The 22,243-nt window shown below is 40.3% G+C and overlaps 1 protein-coding gene across 1 annotated transcript in view; it reads left to right on the forward strand.

The window, feature by feature from the left end:
• The first annotated feature begins 50 nt into the window (after nucleotides 1-50).
• The window catches only part of OGFOD3 (2-oxoglutarate and iron-dependent oxygenase domain containing 3), a 50,517-nt gene continuing 28,324 nt past the window's right edge, over nucleotides 51-22,243 (forward strand). Inside the window, exons 1-4 of the mRNA XM_015414341.1 lie at nucleotides 51-158; nucleotides 4,355-4,572; nucleotides 11,478-11,553; nucleotides 12,944-12,986. Of these exons, the coding sequence (XP_015269827.1) occupies nucleotides 67-158; nucleotides 4,355-4,572; nucleotides 11,478-11,553; nucleotides 12,944-12,986 (429 nt within the window). The 5' untranslated portion in view covers nucleotides 51-66. The remainder of the gene's footprint in view (nucleotides 159-4,354; nucleotides 4,573-11,477; nucleotides 11,554-12,943; nucleotides 12,987-22,243) is intronic.

Consider the following 22,243-nt stretch of genomic DNA (forward strand, 5'->3'; position numbering starts at 1 on the left):
CTGCTTATTTCCCTGCCTGCGTGTAGTGGTCGCCTAGTGTTGCATCGCTGTCAGCTGGTTAACGCGATGGCGCCTCAGCGGCGGGCTGGTTCTAGGACTGCAGAGAGCGGCAGCGCTGGCATGGAGGCTCGGGCAGAGGCGCGCCGGCGACTTAGCAGGTACCGTCGTTGGGCAGAGGAAGCGCATCCCGCTGAGAGGCAGTGCTCGCCCTTGTTTCCAAGGAGGCGGCTGTGCGAGCATGTCAGGGACTCTCTGGCTACACTGCTGTGATGCACACAGGCTTGGGGGTAAAGAGACCCTGTTGAATTCAGTAGGAAAACCACGAAGTAAAGCCTGTGCAGCATCGGGTTGCGTGTATTTTATTATCTTTTTTTCACCCCGGGGCAGGGGTTTAGGTGAGACGGACGGGACTCAAATCAGTCTGCTTCCCTCGATTATGCTAGGTATCCAAGTGTGGTCGCCCCCCACGACTTCTCACACAGGCTGAAAAGGTGAAGTCTTTAAGTCAGGCTTTGCATCAGAAGATTAGGCAGGCAGATCTAATCCTGTTCATTTAACAAAAAATTCGTTTTCAGTATCATCACAGAGTAATTGAAGCAGTAGGAAACTCTAAATCGATGTTGACCAGGGGTTTCCCCCATTTACTTGGAAGGACTGTTTTAGACATACAACAGAACAAGGTGGTGAAGTGCCGAGGTGGTAGCATGGACTACCACTCCAGGCTGCGGATGAAGGAATGTTCAATTTTCCTATGTTAATGAAGAAGAGATTGGATTTATACCCCGCCCTTCACTACCCAAAGGAGTGTCAGAGCAGTTTACAATCTCCTTTCCCCTCCCCTCCCCTCCCCACCCCGCCCCACAACAGACACTCTGGCTGTGTTCACAGGGGCAGTTTAATCCGCTATTTTTAAAAAAAGGTAAAGGTTCCCTTGCTCGAAAGCCAGTCGAATCCAACTCTAGGGTTGCGGGTGCACATCTCCGTTTCAAAGCCGAAGAGCCAGCGCTGTCTGAAGATTTTTCCGTGGTCATGTGGCCGGCATGACTAAACACCAAGGCGCACGGAACGCTGTTACTTTCCCACCGAAGTGGTACCTATTTATCTACTTGCAATTTCTTGCTTTCGAACTGCTAGGTTGGCAGGAGCTGGAACTAGAGATGGGAGCTCACTCCATCATGTGGCACCCGGGTCTCGAACTGCTGAACTACTGACCTTCCACAGCCTGCAGTTCAGCGTCTTAACCACTTGAGCCACCGCAGCTCTGCTATTGCCCTGCCTCAGATTAAGCCAGGTTATTTTGTGGCAGAGAATCCTGACCAGACTCACCCGTTTTAGCACGCTTCAGTGCCAATTTACTCCTCCTTGCATGACCAGACGGCAGAAAGCAGGGAGTCAGCCTGTCAGTCATTTTTTTAGAAGTTTGCCCTTAGGAGCATGCCCAGAAGCACTCATCATGCTGGGATATGGAGTTCGTGGGGCTGTCCGCCATTTTCTTTTGCAATTAAGACCATAGAGCAAATCGCATGAGTGGTGAAGAGACTGCTGGGAAATGGAGTCCGCTGCCGTCTTCCCTCTAATTTTTTCCATTTACCCCTTCCCTAACTACAGAAAAAGGGGTGTCTTTCTTTGAGAGTTTTTCAAAAGAAAACAAGGTTTTGAGCAGCGGGGGTGGGGGGGGAGAGGTGCATATATACAGTCATGCGATCCTAAAAGTGGCTCAGACCAACAGGACTGGACTTTATCAGGTATCAAAAAAAACACGGGGCAAGTGGAGGGGGGAATGGAACTCAGATGACTCTGGCACGACAGACAGATGTTGCTCTCTGATCGTGCACTTTAAATCCATGAGGGAACAGCAAGGGGAACAGATCAAATTGCCAGTGTGAACGCAGCTGCTGTGAGGTAGGTGGGACTGAGAGAGCTGTTTCAAGAACTGCTGAGAGAACAGCTCTGAATGAACTTGTAACTGACCCAAGATCACACCAGCAGCTGCATGTGGAGGAGTGGGGAATCAAACCCGGTTCTCCCAGATTAGAATCTGTGCTCCTAACCACTACACCAAACTGGCTCTAACTTCTAGTAAGTAAAAAAGTAATAAAGATCAGGCCTGTAGCACAGCATGCAAAAGGCTAGGCTTAAAACCATTTCCTCTGATGCTCTGGGTTTTTTGTTTGTGAGAAACTTTTATTTTGGGGCACCATTAAAATATGTTTTCTGCCACCTGCAATCTAAAGTGATCTAGCCTAGTCTGTCCTCTCTGGATGTTCCCGCTTCATTACTGCTCTATGCCTAGGTCAGGCCTGAGTTCAACAGGGCTTTTCTTAAGTTAAGCATGTGTGTGTCAGGTTACTTTTGATCAGTGGGGTGTTTCAAACCATGCAGTTCCTCTGATGCAGTGCCATTTCTGTGAGCAGAAGATTGGTTGGCAATTTTTGCTGATTCCTACCTCTCACAGCAGACCCTCATTTTGTCTTCTGTGCTGTTTTTGAGCATCCCACTGACCCCCAGGAACAGCATGGGGGGGGGGGAGTTTATTTCACTGCAGCAGAAGGGTGAAATGGGAAAGTCCTATTCTGTGAAGCCTGCATGTAGTTAAATACATCCAAATATTATTATTTTGCTTCTCAATCAAAGGCTGTCTCTTAAAACTGGATGCAAGCACAGTAGAAGGGTGATTAGCTGCCAGATGTCCTCCCTCTGGTATCTCATCAGTGATAGTTGGGAACTCGGGGAAGGGGAACTCAGTGGGAACTCAGTGATAGTTGGGAACTCGGGGAAGGGGAGCTCTCAGATATAGGCACAGTGAAAAGATGTCTCTTGTCATGTGAAAAGATGAAGCCATATCTCTGGCACAGCTGTTCTTGAAAAAGAGCCGTTTCTGACAGAGCTCTCTCAGCCCCACCTACCTCACAGGGTGTCTGTTGTGGGGAGGGGAAGGGAAAGGAGTTTGTAAGCCGCTCTGAGACTCCTTTGGGTAGTGAAGGGCGGGGTACAAATCCAATTTCTTCTCCTCCTCTCCTCCTTTTATTATTATAATATGACATCATGCAGGGGTTGCTGTGTGTTCTAATTGAATCTGCTTAATTTGCTTTATGTTTATCTGTGCAGGTATTAAGTGTGGTGATGGGTAGTACTGTAGGTAATACTGTAGGTAAATTTCTTCTTCCTGCTGTAAGTAAGTTTTGACAGCTGGGTCAGTGGCTGCATTGGGCATAATGCTGCCTTGAAAAACTTTGAATTGCAGCATGTTCACTGTGCGTTAATACATCTGAGAGTACTTTATGGGTCTGTATGTGTTAGGTTTTGCTGTGGATACTTATTCTGGCATGAATTTCACATTTCTGTAACAAGCTGGTCAGCATTTGCTCTTCTTTGGGAGTATTTATTTTTCTTTGGTAATGCTTGCTTGGTGACTTCTGCCTTGGTGGTGTCCCTCTATCATGGGGAAACTACCTGTGTAGCTTTTCTACCAACTGTATTGTTTAGAGGGAATGGAGGTGGAGCACAGGTATTCAGATTCTCTGTGGAATTTAGAGATGTGAATATTGATGGCTAACTTACCAATGTAGAGAGAAATACAAGGGACTGATCTATTAACATCTTCAGAGTATGTCGTCATATCTGAGGCTGAGCAAGGGCTTAGCTGCACCATGTGAATAAGGCATGAACTGAAGGTGTGTATATCAAGCCTTGATCTAGGGTGCATTTGCAGCTGGCTTCTGGTATTTGGGTCCACCTTCTTCTGGGCAGCTGTGCAGTGCCTACCTGTGGTTAGAGGAGTGTGAAATATGAGTTGATGTGAAACAGTCCCCTTCGAGTCTTTATAGTGTGGTCCAACTTTACATTAAATCATATACATTTTAAATGTGTCTGGGTTCACTTGTGTAGCCTACCAGCCTTTCTGCTAGAGTAACCCTCAGAGCTAGATCTTCAACAAACTCTTAGATTACAAAATGCATGTGGCAGTTTGCATATTTGTGCAATTCTGCAGGGCCTGTAAGGCAGAGATGTTCCGCCAGGCTTTTTGTTGAGGGCAGCGGTTGGTTGCACTTGCTGGCACCCTTTCCCTCTCTCCCCTATATATATTTTGCTTAAGTTTCCATCTCCCTCTCCCATCAAATGGCCGGGCAGTCCAGAATGGGAACAGAAAATTATGGATTGCCATCTGGGATATTTTATTCGGGTTTTATTTTTTAATGACTGTATACAGATATTTTAAAATTTGTATTTGTTTTATAGCATTTTGCCTTTTGTACATTGCCCAGAGCTTGGTGTAAGCTGGGATAGGGTGATTGATTAATGGAAATAATAATAATTTAAAGCTGTTTTCATATTACTTTTTTGTTTGTTTTAGTGTTATCAAAGGAAATAGTCAAAAGGTTTCTCACCAGAAGTGGCTGAAAGTGGCATTCCTTCTCTCCTCTGTTGTGCTGGGCTGTCTTCTGAGTGGTAGCTATTTCTTCAGTGAAGAAGGAGTTACAGAAGTACTGGGTCATTACGGAGAAATCATAGAGGACAGATTTATCGAGGTACCCTGTTCAGAGGACTATGACAGCCACAAACGTTTTGAAGGTATTTGCATGTGACCTGTGTTCTGAAGGAACCTATCTGTCTGGCTTTGGTGCCAAAAGGCAGCCAAATATTAACTCTAAATTAAGTCTTTTGTCTCTGCAGGAGCAATTGTTATTTTTTTTCTCTTTGTGTTTTCACCATCCCAGTTAAGCAATGAATGAGAAAGTGCTATGTGGGTTAAGTCTATTACTTTCTCCTCATGCCTGCTGTCTCCTGCCTTAGGCTTTCTTGGGATTCATTTTGCTTCTTCTAGAAGGTACCAAAGTAATTATTCTAGGAATAGCAGAATTCAGCTTCCAAGTGTGAAATGGTGTCCATTACAGAATCCAGAGATTTCTTTTTTTAAAGTTCTAATTCCTGATAAAATCCCAGGAAGTGGAATAAATGGTCTTGCGAGGGGAGGTCATAGGAGCTGGAGGGGAAACCTCTTTTGCGGCTCATTGTTCTACATAGCTACTTGCCCAAGGGTACTTTCTATACTTTAAGATTGCTTAGATGACAGTATTCCTGATGTGTATTGAACCTGGGCAAGTTAGCATTGTTTATTGCCAGAACTGTTCCATTTGGTTTGAAAGTGATTGTTTCCTTTTACACATGGGAACATATGAAGCTGTCTGAAACAAATTCAGACCATTTGCCTATCTAACTCAGTATTGTCTCCCACGGTCTTGTACAGAAATGGGTGTTTCCCAACACTTGCTACCTGAGATCCTTTAGCTGGAGATGCCAGAGTGTACCTGGGATTTTCTGCATACAAAACATGTTGGCTGCACATTGTTATTGTGAGGATAAAATGGAGAAAAGGAGAACAATGTAAGCTGCTTTGGGACCCCATTTGGGAGACATGTGGGGTATAAATGAAGTAAACAAACACATTATCCATGTTCAGAGAGAGGCAAGATCAAAAATCCATAATAAGAGAAATCTTGATAGTGTAAGTTTGAAGCTGTGGTTATGGTAAGCAATCTGAGTACCTGCATTTAATGGGTCAGAAGCTAATAATAATAGTAATCCAACACCAAAGCTGCCTTGAATTTGCATATTTAACATGGTGTATAAATATCTTACATAAATAAACTCTTTGATGATATGTGCTTATTATTAATACTGTTAGGACTCGTGGGGATCTTAAAAGTAGAATCATAGAGTTGGAGGGGACCTCCAGGGTCTCTAGCCCAACTCCCTGCATAATGCAGGAAATTCAGAAATAATCCCACACACACACACACAGTGACCCCTGCTCCCCAGAAGAGGGCAAAAAAACCTCCGGGATCACTGGCCAAATTGGCCTGGAGAAAAATTGCTGCCTGACCCCAAAGTGACAATCAGCATTTTCCTGGGTGTATAAGAAAGGGCCACGAGAACTAAGCACTGATGCAATCCTTCCTGCCCTCCCTTCTCATGATCTGCCTAAATTCACAGAATCTGCATTGCTGTCAGGTGGCCCTCTAGCCTCTGTCTGAAAACCTCCAAAGAAGGAGAGCCCACCACCTCCTGAGGAAGCCTGTTCCACTGAGGAACTGCTCTGTCAGGAAGTTTTTCCTAATGTTTAGCTGAAAACTCTTTTGATTTAATTTTAACCCCTTGGTTCTGGTACCATGTGTTATTACCAGACATTGTACAGCCAGTGTGGTGGTGGTGTTAGAGTGTAAGCCTGAGATCTGGGAGACCCAGGGTTGACTCACCAGTCTGCCATGAAAGCTTACTAGGTGACTTGTTCTCTCAGCCTTATCCACTTGTCAGAGTTGTCATTGTGAGGAGAAAACCGAGAAGGAGAGAATGAATTTTTAAAGAGAATAGCCAAGCTTCTAGTCAGTCCCAGCATTTGCCAACACCCATGTTGCATATGGGGTAAGACTTGTTGCATCACATATACCCAGTCAGTTGTTATGGAGATAGGTGGTTCTTTAATAATAGTAGCATTAACTGTCCCAGGAACTCACAGTCCAAAAGAGAATCCTGGAATTATGGATAAGGCAGGGAAGATCACCGAGTCTGAAGGGCATTTCTTAACCGCATAGTCTAGTCTTGTTTTGAACTAATAAGCTGTTTCACACTAGAATTACCAGTAAAACGAAAAGCATACTTTGGGGGGGGGGGGATCATTGTTAACACTTATTTTCTTCTGCTTTTCCACTCTGATAGAGCTTTCTGAAATCTCCACTTGAGGGCATTCTTGAGATGCTCATTCTGATGATCCTTCTCTCTTCTCTAATTTGACGTTTGCCATGGATTTAGGCAGGATTTTGGTTAGCTGTATACAGTATATGTTATGTCTCACTTCGGTTATTGCTTCGGTTTGATCCTGCTTAGTGCTCCTGAGGAGTCCGTTGGAACTTTTCTCCTGCCTGTTTTGTGATCCGCATATCTTGCCATTCCTCCAAGTGGTGCTCCTTCCTAGTCCTTACTTAAGACAGCAGTGTAGTATTTAGCAAAGCTCTGCTTTGAGAAGGGTACCAGTGGACCAGAGTTAGGGTAATCCGGTTAGCTAAACATTTTTTAGTTGTTTGCTGTAAAATATTGCAGAAGGCTCTGAAGTGTGCATCTGCCCACATTCTTGATTATGTCTTAGTTCAGCTGAAGCAGCAGGTGAAAATGTGCTTTGCTTCTTGCCTAGTATTGCAGCAGCTGGGATTTTTTTGACACCCCCCCCCCCAGTCACAGCAGATAAGTGCTTCTGCACTTATTTATACAAATGTATGTGTGAAAATACAACCAAGTTCATGCTCTTTGATTCTTCTTTGCTTACTAGTTTTGAAGCTGTCTTGTGGACCTATAGGATTTACTCATTGATGGGGAAAGAGGTCTCTCTCCTACATTATCTTTGCCTCCATAATTGGTAATTATCCTTTTGCCAGGATAGAAGGACCCAGTTCAGATGTACCCTTGTGCCCCCCCTTTCCCCCCTCCAACACCTGCACATTCTGAAGGGGCAAAGGAGTCCGTGTTCTGTCTTGCTTAACGTTCTATTTGGCTATCTAGGGAGGTGGTGAGCTCCCCCTCACTGGCAGTCTTTAAGCGGCGGCTGGACAAACACTTGTCATGGATGCTCTGGGCTGATCTTGCATTGAGCAGGGGGTTGGAATAGATGGCCTGTATGGACCCTTCTAAATATTCTATATGATTCTATTGTTAAGTCTGAAGACTGTTTTCACTTAAAATAACCATTCACATTTTCTGCATTACAAATATTTTTGCTGTCATTTTTGTACTTGAGGAATCCTTCAGGCTAAGGAAAAAGCTAATTCTCAAATGGGCCATTTATTTCCAAAGATCAACCATCTCAGTTGCTTATTGCCCTTGATGTTTCATCAACATCAAGCAGAAGTCCATCAGTGGCTATTAGCCACAAGGTATAGATAGGAACTCTCAGGCTGGGGCAAGTGATGCACTGTATTCTTAGTTCTTGGGGGGGTAACGGTGGGAGGACTTCTAGTGTCCTGGCCCCACTGCTGGACCTCCTGATGGCACCTGGTATTTTTGGCCACTGTGTGACAGAGTGTTGGACTAGATGGGCTACTGGCCTGATCCAACATTGGCTTCTCTTATGATCTCTTATGTTCTTATTTCCTCTCTGGTTCTGTCTTAAAGATATGGTGATACGTTAGATACATAAAGAAGGAAAAATAAAAAAGGCAAAGGTGTTCATATAAAATACTAAGTGCTGCCCTTTTAGTGAGGCGTTTCTTGTTTGTTTAGCTGACTAGAAGAATTCAGTGGGTACTTTTCAAATAACTAGTGATCTTTTAGTCTTTTTTCAGGTTGTTGATTATTCTGCTTTCTTATATTCCTGATTTCTTCAGCTTAGAACTGAGTGGCGTGATAAAAGAGAGGTAGATTGGTTTCAGATTGTGTTTTGATAATCCTCAAAGTCCATTTTGTACTCTGAGCCATGGACAAAACCTTTTTTTGTGCTCCAGAAGTTGTGAAAGATTCTCCCAGAGATTCTGTATCCTGTCAGAACATGAAATGATATGTCCAAACAAAACTTCTGATTAGTCAGGCAAGACAAGTTATTTGAAAACTTTATTGTTTGGGTTTCCCTCCCCCCCCCCCAGCAGTGTATTTCCCTCTGGAAAAGTACAGAATAGAAGCATTTTGAAGAATAATTCAGGTTTTTGCTTTTAGAAATCAATCATTGCAAAGGGTGCAGTATTCCTAGCAGTATATCTGACCAAAATGTCACAGTAGCTCACATATAAGATCCTGAAGCCATGATGGACATTGAGATGAGCAAATTAGAGTATTGATGGTGGTTGGGATGGGTAGTTGTCTCCCCCCCCCAATAATCTATTTACTAGTTTTTAGACAGACAAACATAAACAAGGACATGTAAATATTAAGGCACATAACAACATTCAGGTTTGGATTAATAGATTGACTATAAGTTATCCAATCAGAGATGAAGTTACTTATACATTTAGTATCATATCATATTAACCTTTTCCAATTGTATATCTAATATATATAAGGGGTGGGTAGTTGCCAAGGGTGCCCACTGCCTATTGGATTGACCCAGGAACTCAGACTCAACATGTGTAATCAAACAGTTTTGCTGTCTTGTAGAATAATTTTTGTTAAGGTGTTGGAAGAGGGTGAAGTATGAGGTGTTACCAAGGCAAAAAATATATTGTATGGTTAACGGAACCCTGACCTGGATAGCCCAGAACAGCCCGATCTTGTCAGATCTCAGCAGCTAAGCAGGGTTGGCCATGGTCAGTATTTGGATGGGAGACCACCAAGGAAGTCCAGGGTCTCATCGACGTCTAGAAATCAATTTTGATAAAGCAAGAATACTTATTTTTTCAAAGAACAAAAAGCTCAGGAACCCCTGGAAAATTGAAGGCAACTCTACTGAATTTGTTATCATTTTACATATCTTGGGGTTTAGTTTAATTATAATCTTTCATGGACCGTGCATATTAATCTGTTATTCAGAAGCTTCATTCATGGTTTTCCACCTTGACATTTTAATTTTTTTTTTTTACTCTAAGGCAGGGGTGTCAAACATAAGGCCCGTCCAGGGCTCTTATGTGGCCTGTGAGCAACTGGGAGGGAGTACTCAGGGGGAGTGAGCGGAGCCACTCCATTGTGGCTTCAGCATGGCAGAAGAACCTCATCCGCAGCAGTTAAGCATCATGGGCATATCTGCCCAATGTTGCACTTCTGGCTCTCCAGTCTGCCTATGTGGGTTTTCCTCTGCACCCCCCTCCCAGCCCATGGGGCCTTGCGGTGAGGATATACCAACTCAGAACTTACCAGCTGCTGTCCTTTATATAGTTTCTATCTCTGGTATCTGGCAATACATTTTAACACACACATGGCCCGGCCCAACAAAGTGACATTTATGTCAAATCCAGCCCTCGTAACAAATGAGTTGGACACCTCTGCTCTATGGGGACAAGATATATACCTGCCCTTCAAAAACTTTACTATGCAGCAATTTTGCCAATGATACTTTAAGCTACTGGCCCCTTGCCATTATTCAATACACCCTTGCTGACATTTTTTCCCGCAAGTATCTTGCTCTTCCTTGTTGTATCGCCTCATTGTATTGCCTTATTGGTAATTCGCCAAGAGCTTGGTCTTCCTCAAGTTCCCACTCTAGCCTGGATAGAAGTCCTTCGATTTAGAACTTGCCTTGCTGACCTGAGTTCATTACCCCATCTTTTTCGTTTAGTTATATCCTCCTACCTTATGCTCACACATGAACAGATGAAGCTGCCTGAGTCAGACCATTGGCCCTTCAAATTCAGTATTATCTACTCAGACCAGTAGCGGCTCTCCAAGGTCTCAGGCTGAGATCTTTCATATCATCTCCTACCTGATCCTTTTAACTGGAGATGCTGGGATTGAACTTGGGACTTTCTGCATGCCAAGAAGATTCTCTGCCAGTGAGCCACAACCCCTTCCCGGTTCAAGGTAGTTGATTCAAAATTAGGCTCCCTGTTTATCAAGCTAGTTTTAATAAGGAAACCCTTGCCAAATAGAATCTTTATACTTGCCCAGGAAAAGATTTTAAAAAGTGACTGAGGTTTGTTAATGCTCTCCTTTACATTATAACATTTTGTTTAAGGATGATTTTACTCGCCAGTCATATTTTTATTATTTAACGATTTTTAAATTTTAGATGAGCATATATGTTAGGGCAATGTAATGCTTTTAACTCAGCTGAAATGACGGCACAATTAAAAAATATTCCTTCAGAAAACCGTAGCTATATTTTTTGTTCTCAGCTACCGGATTGCATATTCCATACTTTTTAATATTGTTGCTATTTTTAAAAGTCCTGAGATGAATATATTACTCCCTGGACAGGACACTTGGCAAGCATTCCCAGTGTTCAGAAATTAAAGTTCTTTTTTCTTTTTAGAAGAAGAGATTGGATTTATACCCCGCCCTTCACTTGGAGTCTCAGAGCGGCTTACAAACTCCTTTCCCATCCCCTCCCCACAACAGACACCCTGTGAGGTGGGTGAGGCTGAGAGAACTCTGACACAAACTGCTCTTTCAGGAACAGCTGTGCCAGAGCTTGCGACTGACCCAAGGTCACATCAGCAGGTGCAAGTGGAGGAGTGGGGAATCAAACCCGGTTCTCTCAGATTAGAGTCCGCACACTTAACCACTACACCAAACTGGCTTTCTTTTAGCAAACTAAAGAATTGCATGGTAGAGGTTGCTCTGTTTTGCTATATAATTTCTGTACATCTGACAAACTGAGTTTATTTTAAAGATGCAAGACCTTTAAGTTGCTAAATGCAGTGAAAGGAAAATGACAAGGTTCCTTGCTTTGTAAGCACAGTCACAGCCAGGAAGATGTCTAGATAAAGGGCAAGTATGACTGTGGCACAGAAGGTGAGTAAGGGGTGATGAAACCTGCATTTTGCTTTGTTTGTTTGTTCTAGGCTGCACTCCTCGAAAGTGTGGAAGAGGTATAACAGATACCATTATCAGCAGGGTGGAAGCTGAGAGAATCCGTAGGTAAATTTCGTTTTCTGAATTTAAATTAACTTCATTAATAGTTGAGCGTTGGGGGGGTTGGCCTTTCTGGAACTTATATTTTGCTGTTTTATGTGCTTTCCACTTTCTACACAGAAAGGAGTGTGGTGATGGAGAGCATAAACTCTTTCTTTTCCCTTGCCTTATATTCTAGGACTGAATAGCTAATCCAAGTGGAATTTAGTGGAAGATTAATGACCACTTATATAAAACTGTTAATATATAAGGTATTTTGATTTTATTCTGTTTCCAAGGTAGGTCATTATTATTCCTGTTTTACCGAGGAATATGGGAAATGAGACTGAGTGAGGCTAATTAAAGACTAACCAATGACGTATGACAGATAGGAGATTTGAGACCTATATAGGCATGACTCTTTCCAAAAGTTTAATTATGGCTAAACAATTGAGAGTGTAGTCATGGAATTACATGTTTCTTTCTAGAGTACAATTTTTCAGTGCCCGCTTCAATCGCTATGTTGGCAATAGCATCAAACACAGTTAATGTTAACCAGGGTTTCTGTTGAATCAGGATTTGAGACTGGAGTTCCAGTATTCCTTAACCACAACTAAAACAGTAGAGAACTTGACTTGGCCATAAGCCCAGGTCACTCAGATTCTGTTTTTTAAATAGTCGTCGTCTCTGTTCCGGGGTGCGTGTTTGTACAGTGCAGCAATTGTAAAGTGCAGTATGTGAGAATTTTGCTGCAAATGAACATACTGGAAAGTTGCTGCATGATGTAGGATAGGTCTCCTCCCAGGCCTGGGATTTGAACCCAGCAGAGTGGTGATGGCATGATTTGTTTTCACCTAACATTGCTGTTACTTCAAACTCACTTCTTCAAAAAGTGGCTTTTCCTCATATGTGTACATTATGTGAATACTCTGGAGTAAGCAAGATATGGAAGGTTTCACTACTGTACATAGTCTCTTATTCTGCCTTATTACCTGCAGTAAAGCGATACAGCTGTTTTTACAATAACAGCTATCCCTGTTGGGTCATTCCCTAGATGGGCTCTTGCACTCTATCATAACAGCACTTGAGTGTTTCTAGATGAGCTTACCTATATGCCTCAGGCTTCTGAGCAAAGAAAAATGACAGTTACTCTGACTTTTCCAGTAACCCTGTCTAGAAATGATCAGGTTAAAGGCTAAGCTTTGTCTCATCTGGGTCCTTATTAACAAATATTCCTTCTCTTTAGTTATATTGTTATATGCATGTCCAGTGTTCTGTTTTACTCACTGTGATGTCTGTGGAAGTGGACCTTTATATTCTGTCAGCATCAACACCAGCAGTTCCCATTTACCAAGTACAGATAAACAGGAAACTGTGTCAAAACTCCATTCTGATTTAACATTGTTTGTATCCATAGAATAGCAGAGAAGGGCCTGTCCCTGGGAGGATCGGATGGAGGGGTGAGCAGTGTCCTGTTACCTTTTACATTCTTCTGGTGTCCAGGCAAGATTCTTCAGATTTTGCTTTATAATATGTTTTGGGGAGGCGAATGAGAGGGGGAGGGAGATACAAGACTCATCCTGATGCAAAAACCTCCAAGAAAAGGAATGCTTCATTCTTCTTCATCAGTGTCCCATAGTGGATTTTTCAGTCCAGACATAACAGGTTTTTTGTTATTATAGCCTAACTTCTTGGTTGTTGCAGTTTTGTTTTTTCTTGTGAGTGTTATTTCTTGAATTGCTGTCTTTATTCCATCTAGCTTTTGAATACAGTCTTTTAAAGTCCTCCTTTTGTGGTGTCTTACCTTATATTCTAATAGCAAAGTCAGCTGATCTTTGGATACTTAAATCCAGTGACTGGAGCTGTAAGACAGATCTTTCTCCAAACCTGAAAAGGGCCTCAGGTTTACAGAAAAATGTAAAATGGGGGGGATACATTGGGGGCTTTAAAAATCCAAAAAGGATAAAAGGAGCTCCTGTAGCTTTAAGCAACAGTTTAGCACTTTTTTTTCTTTTCCAGATTGAAGGTCATTCTGTTACTTTAGGAACATAAAATATGACTATGGACAATTTTACTTGGCATGAAATTATCACAACTAGCATATTAAAAATATAGTGTATCCAAACAGTTATTACAAACAGAATTTACTTTTTAAATAATATTTATTTGTAATTGTAACAAATGGAGCAAGAATCTTCTGAACTGTTTATGTGGAACAGACAAAAAACCCTCCACAAAACAATTTTTAAAAATCCAGAAGTAACAATTATTCATATTTCCTCTCCACAGTATTAAATAATTAAAAAACCATTCTCATAAAAAGAACTGAAGAGGGGGGAAGTGTATAGAAGGGAGCGTGGGACTAAGTTTCAATGAATGGGCATGAAACGTAATCAGAATCATTTCCCCTTCATTTCCCCTTCATTTCCCCAACCACCCTGCCAGGAGCCACACAATATGTATGAAAGCGCCACATGTGGCTCCCAAGTTGCAGTTTGGCCACCCATGTTTTGTAGGGCGGGATAAAAGTTGAATGAATAAATAAATATCATAAACTTCTTCCCCAAGACACCTTATTGTAGAGTGACTCAACTCTAGTTTGGAGAGGGGGGCGGAGCTTGGCGTCTGGAGATGGTGGACGCGTAGCGAACTCTCTCCCACACCCCATCCGCAAATTCTTCAATATAACCACCTCAAACTGATCCTCAAACTTCAAAATTCCAAATGGGAAAGTCAGGACTACCTAGAGCGGCGAAGAAAGTGAACAATTCGCAACAACTTACGCACTTTTTGAAGCCAGGAAAAAACTCCTCGCCGACGAGTGTAATGCCGAAACGAGACCACAAAATGGCCGACGGCAGCGACCCGGAGCCCATCGAGGACGACGGTAAAATGCTCTCACGTTTCAAGTTTCTTACAACAATTAGACACCTAGAAGCTAATATTGCTGAACAGGTGCACTCTGCTATCAGACCTCTCACTGACGAGATAAAATCGATTACAACAACTCTGGCGGAGGTAGCCCAGGCCGCGGAATCGGCCTTGGATACAGCAATTGCGTCACAAGAGGACATTAGGAATCTTCAAAAATCAGAGGACTGGGCCGTTACTAAAATAATGTCTTTAGAAAATAAATTAAGAGAGCCAAACCTTAAATTCCGAAACTTTATAGAAGGGGCAGAAGAAGGGGCAGAACTAAAAATCTTTCTAGCCTCTTGGCTTGCGGGAGTCCTAGAGCTGGAGGACAATGTGGCCCCAATAATTGATAAAGCATACCGCGTGGGCCCTCCTAACAGAAAGAACTCTAAATTCCCCCGTGATATTATCGCATCTTTTCCGGACAGCAGAACAAGAGAAAAAATCTTTAAGCTGGCTAGAGAAAAAAAGGGCCTTCGGTTTCAAAATGCAACAATTACGGTCCTCTTAGATTTATCTCCAGAAACGCTACAACACCGGCGCCAACTGCGACCGATCATACAAACCTTGATCGAAAACCGCTTTCGTTTCCGTTGGGCTTCGCCAACCGAACTCCTGGTTATTCATGAAGGCCGTCGCTTCTCTGCCACTGATTTGGACACGGTCGCAAAGCTACTTCAAGATCTCAGCCTGGAGTTTAAATTGCCTTCTACTCCCCTTTCGCGAGACGAGCGACCCTTTACCGGCGACAGTAAGTCGGGTGCAGGATGGTTTCGCAACCAGCGCTGATCGATCCTTCTGAGAGTTAAGTTTTTCATTATAACCATCTTTATGGTATCTTTGACACCCGCTGACCAGAAGCCGCCTCTGCAACTATACACCCAAAGAAGCCACTTCAAGAAACTTGATGGTGGAGAGGCTAAGGAAGACTTTGCATTTTTTTCTTTCTTCCCTATTTAGAAGTCCCAACACAACTGTTATTTTTATTTCTAAGGGTGATTTAAACCCGCATTTAAGTTTATCGTTCTGTAAATGCAGTGGAATTTTTGAATTTTAATGTTTATAATTTGGTGAACTCAACCTAATTAAGTTTTAAGTGAATTTTAATAGGTGAATCAAACCAATATAATTTCATTTATTAAAGTTCATTCTAGGCTGTTATTTCTATTTATCCATTATGCTTGGTTTTTGTAGCCATAATGATAATTTTAAGTTTATGGTGATTAACAATTCATGTTAATACCTATATGGTGACTTAACCTATTTGATTTGCACAGTTATAATAACATTATCCCTTTCAAATAGTATGTGGTGTCTTAATTTAGTTGATCTCTACAGCCATAAATACATTTTTAAGTTTATGATGATCAATAATTCATTTTAATGAAAATATATGGTGTCTTAACCTATCTAATTTGTCTAGTTATAAAAATTCCCCATTAGAATATTCCTATGGTATATATTAAGATATTTGTATAAACCTATGGTGATTTAACCTACTTATTTTATACAGTGATAGATATAGTCTATGGTAAAACTGATCTATCTAATTTGGTTAACTAATATATTCTTAGGACTTAAATCCGGCTTGCAACCGGCTTTTATATCCAGCTAGAGACTCTATTTGGTGTTTTAACCATATCAATAAGTTTTTTTTTATTTCATTTTTATATTACAACTGTAATTTTGTTATAAATTACAAAATGTTTGGATTTGTGCATTATAGTGTATTTTATACATGCTATAGATTATTTGTTATAAGAAATGTTTAATTGTTTTAATTTTTTGTTAATTTGCAACTCAATATTTTAAGCCTATTGAAGTTAACATTTTTGATAACAAAAAGTAACGTGGTGGTTTTATAATTTATTTTATTATTCCTTTTAACTAGGATGGGGTGGGGGGCTTTGTTTGTTATCTCCCCCCACATATCCAACTTTAGGTATTTTTACATCTAATCAACCCTCAAAGGCTAAGCTTGCTAGCCTTAGAGCTTAGGTCACAATGTTGTTTGTGATCAGCCACTCAGGAATTGTCCCCTGTATTTCAGGGAGTCATTATTTAAGGTTGTTGTTGTTATTGTTGTTTTTTTGCCTTTTTATGTATTTGTTGTTTAATTCTAGGAGTCCGCCTGATACTTTAGATTTTTCTGGGGAAAGCGACATTCTTATCCTAAAAGCCCGGTTTTACAGGTTAGACAATAGCAAATTTTTAAAACATATTCAACCATTGCTGCATTCACATTTAATAGCAATGGTCTCAATGACAAGATAAAGGTCAAACGTGTCTCAAATGCTTTGGCAAAACTACGCCCGGACATTTTGTTTGTCCAAGAAACTCATATTAGGAGTAAAACACAACCAATTTTTAAACATAAATGGTTTGGATCCCAAGTTCACGCTCAGGGATCTTCCTCCTCACGTGGAGTCGCCATTATATTTTCTAAGCGAACTAATTTTCAGTGTCAGGGGAAACTCATTGACCCAAAAGGGCGATATATTTTTCTAAAGGGCCAATTAAATAACACGACAATGACTTTGGGATCAATCTATGCCCCCAATAGTGGTCAGGAAATTTTTCTACAGTCAGTATTTGAGTTATTGGATTCATTTCAAGAAGGTCATACTCTTATTGGTGGAGACTTTAACCTACCTCTTAATCTATATTGGGATAAATCTTATAACCCCAACCATAAACCTAGACAAAACCCCAGCCATGTATCACAATTTCAAAAATTAATTTCGAAATTTCACTTGAATGATATTTGGCGAATTCAACATCCAGGTGTTAAGGATTATTCTTATTATTCCCCCGGCCACAACTCATTTTCTAGACTCGATTATATATTTGTATCAACTTCCCTCATTAATAAAATTGCATCCTCAGATATTGGTCTTTGGTCTATATCCGACCACGCTTGGATAGAATGTGTGTTGAGTTTAGAGAATGAGAGCAAGACTCCTAGAACCTGGACTTTCAACAACAATATTTTATTTAATCAACTTGCTTGTACAGATATAGAAAACTCAATAGTTGAATATTTTTCGCACAATTCTTCTTGTGGAGTATCAAATCCTATTGTATGGGATGCAATGAAGGCAGTTATAAGGGGCAAAATTATTGCAATCAATTCCGCCTATAATAAAGAAAAAAATAAATTAGAACAAGAAATTCAGGCCTCTATAAAACAATTAGAATGGAAGCATAAAAAATCTGGCTCTAAGAAAATTTATAAACAACTGCTTATGGAGAGGAAGAAACTGGAAGCCCTTGATATTTCAAAAATCCAGAAACAGCTTCTACTTTTAAAACAAAAATATTGGTACCGTAACCCCAAATCAATTAAATTGTTAACGTGGAAATTAAAATCCAAACGCACAAAAAATAACATCAATGCCCTAAAAGATTCTAAAGGAAACCTCCGCTATGCATCATCAGACATCCTTAAATTGTTTAAAATTTTTTATCAAGACTTATATACCTCAAGTAACCCCCCAATTGTGTCTATTTCACAATATCTACAAACCAAGGGTTATGTCAAAACTATTTCAAGTGCACATGCTTCAATGTTAGACGAACCTATTACCGCACAAGAACTCCTTGCAGCCATTAATCGTTCAAAATCAGGCAAAGCCCCAGGCAGAGACGGTTTTACCTCTGATTTTTATAAAAAATTTAGTACCCAATTGGCTGTCCCATTTGTAGAAGTATGTAATAACATCCTACAAAAGGGAGAGATCCCCGAATCTTGGACACAAGCTAAAATTATTGTAATCCCCAAAAAAGGTAATGATAATTTAACCCCCCAATCCTTCAGACCGATTTCATTGTTAAATAGCGATTACAAAATTTTCGCTACAATCATGTCATTGAGATTAAACAAAATTATCGGCGATTATATTCATATTAATCAATCCGGATTTATCCCAGCTAGGGACATTACCGACAACATTAGAAAGACGTTAGACATTATTTTTTATAGCAAGAAATTTCTGGACGACACTTGTTTAATTTCATTGGATATTGCCAAAGCTTTTGATAAAGTTGAGCCTACTTTTTTAAAAACGGTCATCAAGACAATGGGTTTTGGTTCAAACTTTTGTAGAATGATTAATACCTTATATAATTCCCCATCTGCCCAAGTTTCGGTTAACGGACTCCTATCTGAGGAGTTTTCGCTATCCAGAGGGACGAGGCAAGGTTGCCCCCTTTCCCCTATTCTTTTTGCCCTTTCAATTGAGCCCTTAGCAAATCAACTTAGACTAAACACCGAATTCCCAGGCATAATGATAAACCAAACCAACTATAAAATTAGCCTATTTGCGGACGATTTAGTTTTATATATCCAATACCCCCAAAAATCGCTGAAGGTTATAGAAAACATATTAGATTCCTTCGCTTTAAAATCAGGTTTAAGGGTAAATGACGCCAAAACACTTATATATCCTATAAACCTGACCAAGGAATCAAAAGCCTTTTTACATTCCCAATATAATTACCAATGGACCAGTAATTCGTGGTCCTACTTGGGAATTAAAATTCCTCAAGATCTCTCTAAATTATATAAAGTAAACTATGATGAAGCAATGGCAAACATAAAATTACAATTGGAAATCTGGCATAATCATAATATATCTTGGTTAGAAAGAATTCAAGCAATTAAAACCTTCATCTTTCCTAAATTATTATATTTATTTCGTACTCTCCCTTTACTGATCCCTTTATCCCAATTCAACAAATGGCAATCGTATTGGACTAAATTTATATGGAGCTACCGTAAACCAAGAATCAATGTCAAGACACTATGCAGACCGTCTCAAATAGGAGGCCTAGCTCTCCCAAACCTTAAAGTTTATTATGACTCATCAATTCTAACATCATTAGTCCGAATCCTAAAACTTAAACCACAACCAGAATGGGTTGCCATTGAAGAAATTTTTATAAACAATAACCATTTTAATTCTACAATTTGGAATACAAAACTGAGCAACCAACTAGTCTTTTCCCAGCATCCGTTTCTTCAACCACTATTTGTGGTTTGGAAAAGGCAAAGACAACTGCTAGCTCCAGATATATCTTTGGCCTCATCTTTCTATGGCCAAGAATGGTTTGTTCCAGCTAAAGATCCTAAATCTTTTTTAAGTTGGAAAAAGGCTGATTTGAATACTCTGTATGATTTAACTCACAACTACACACTACTAGAAAAATCTAAATTAGACGTAAAAACAAAATCTAATTTACCATGGCTGGAGTATAGGCAGTTGTGTAACCTTTTCTCCCATCCACGTATTAAGACTTCTTGTGAAAAACCATTATCAGATTTTGAAAGATTGCTAGTACACTCTCTTAGTAGTAGTACAGGTCTAATCTCTAAAATATACAAAATTCTGATAGATCCACCTGCACAGAAATTTCCTACTTATTCAGTAGGCTGGGAAAGGGACCTCAACAAGAAATTAGATGGAGAATTTTGGAACTCAGTCTGGACCTCGTATGCCTCTATATCCAACTCGATTAATATACAACAACAAAACTTCAAGATTATATCACGGTGGTATATGACTCCTCTGAAACTAAGTAAAATCAATAATTCTATTTCTCCATTGTGCTGGAAAAACTGTGGTAACCTGGGATCATATCTCCACTGTTGGTGGGAATGCCCACTAATTTCTACTTTCTGGAAAGAAATAATCCATGAAATTTCGCATTTGACTGGAGTGGAGGTACCATGGTCACCGGCTGTCATTCTATTAAATAATTGGTCAGGCATAAATATTCCAAACTATACCAAAGAGCTAATTATATTATTATTAGCTGCGGCAAAATCAACTATTGCACACAATTGGAAAAACCCAACCAGATTGGAGCTACAATCGTGGTATTCCAATATTTGGAACCATTTACTTATGGATAAAATATCTGAGTCTTTAGCGTATAGGGAATCCAACCAAAATTCTGATTCTTTCTATGGCCGCTGGTACCCTATTTTGAACAAATTGGAATTTATTTTAGAAAATGTTAGTAGTTCTCATCAATCTCAATATTATTCCTTTATTCGCCACAATTGGGTATTATAAAGCCGAACATATTTCAAATACATGTGGCCTTAAAAGTAATGTTTGGAATCTTTGTATCTGTTATTGTAGGCTTTATTATATCATTATATTAAGACCTCTAAGTTTGTACCTGGACTCTTAGTTTTTTTTTATATGTTGAAAGTTGTATGTTTAGTTGTTTGTTGTTTAAAGTTTTGCAATAAAAATTATAAAAAAAAACAAAAAAAACCTCTAGTTTGGAGAAATCTTATAAGTATCGCTTATACAATTTGCTTCCTGAAGGTTATTACTTTAGAAACTTTTTGTCACAAATAATGAAGACAATATGTGTTGAGATAATGTGCAGGCCTGTTTTTATTAGTTTTGGGTCAAAAGATTCTATGGGCAAATCCAGGAACAAATGGAACTGTGTCCTTGTTCCCAAATGCAAACTCCCTGATACTGTCAGGATTTTGTATTCATATCAAACCAGTTATACAGCAAGTATTGAATATCCCTGTTCTGTTTTTGTGCATGAAGTGGACTCTGACCTGAGAATGCAGAGTTCATGATGAATCATAGAGTGAGATCCCAGTCTTATCCTTGAGTCTCCTGGTTTGAGCCCTGGAATCCCTGACACTAGGGCAGTTAGGTAAGAACAAACCCAAGTTTCCAAAGGTATTGAATACTGTGCAGTAGGATAACATATCATTGTGAGATACAAAGTTGCGGTTTGAATCATATTTTGGTTATGTATTGTTTGTGGAATTACTGTCATATACTGTGTGCAAGCAGCCTTTAGCTGTGTGAAGGGTCACACATCTTGATCAGAAGCTTTTATGAATTCATACACTGGAAAACCTCTGACCCACACCTCTGAGGAACAGAACACAGTCCTGCAAACTTGTGTACTTGACATGGCTTTTTGCAAAAAGTAATTACTGCTTGACATAATTTCAGGACATTCGTTTAGCAGATTCCTTTGTATTACTGAGATTCACTCACCACCTGACAGTCAATCTTTCCTTGTGCAGAGGACTGCTTTTTTTCTTTTTCCAGTTAATTTTCGTCTTCATAATTTCCCTTTAAGGCTGCTTATTGCAGCCATTTGTTTTGCTTTGTTTGCTGGTTTCCTCAAAGTTGGATTAATAAACCTTGCACTAAATGAGTTAATCACTTTCTTTCACTCTAAACTTGTGCTGCTTCAGAAAGCTGAAAGGATAAAAGCTTTTTTTAAATTGCTACTAGAAGTCTTGAAATAAGAAACATGTTAAACTAGTATGAATTTGTATCAGTTTGCAGGGGACCCACCAGGGGGTCCCACAAGAAAGCCATTATAATTCAAGTTAAAGGCAGCTGTAGGTGCAAGAACCAGTATCTATAAATCGGATATTAAATTTACTGTGGTTAGAATTTAGAAGAAAACAGGAGGGAGACCTGCAAACAACTGGGGGGATATCATTTTCTCTCCCCCACTATTTCTTCTTTCTCTTCCCTGAAAGCCCCCATAGCCTCTTTCTTTTTCCTCCTCCCCATCTACCAGTCACCTTACCTTTATCTGCCCCCCTTTAGTTTTACTTCCTTCCCTCCCCCTGGCAGCCTCTGCCCAGGAAAACTATGCCCCAGTTTTGTGGTGTCAGCCTCCAGGCTAGTTTCAGGTGTGCAGTGCTGGCTACCAGCCCCAGTTGAACAGTGTGGAACTATCAATGATTTGTGGGGGCCACCTACCTTTCCTCTGTATCCCACTCCCCACACTATTTTCCCCT

The sequence above is a fragment of the Gekko japonicus genome, unplaced genomic scaffold (genome assembly GCF_001447785.1).
Source record: "Gekko japonicus isolate JY-2015 unplaced genomic scaffold, Gekko_japonicus_V1.1 scaffold152, whole genome shotgun sequence".
Lineage (NCBI taxonomy): Eukaryota > Metazoa > Chordata > Lepidosauria > Squamata > Gekkonidae > Gekko > Gekko japonicus.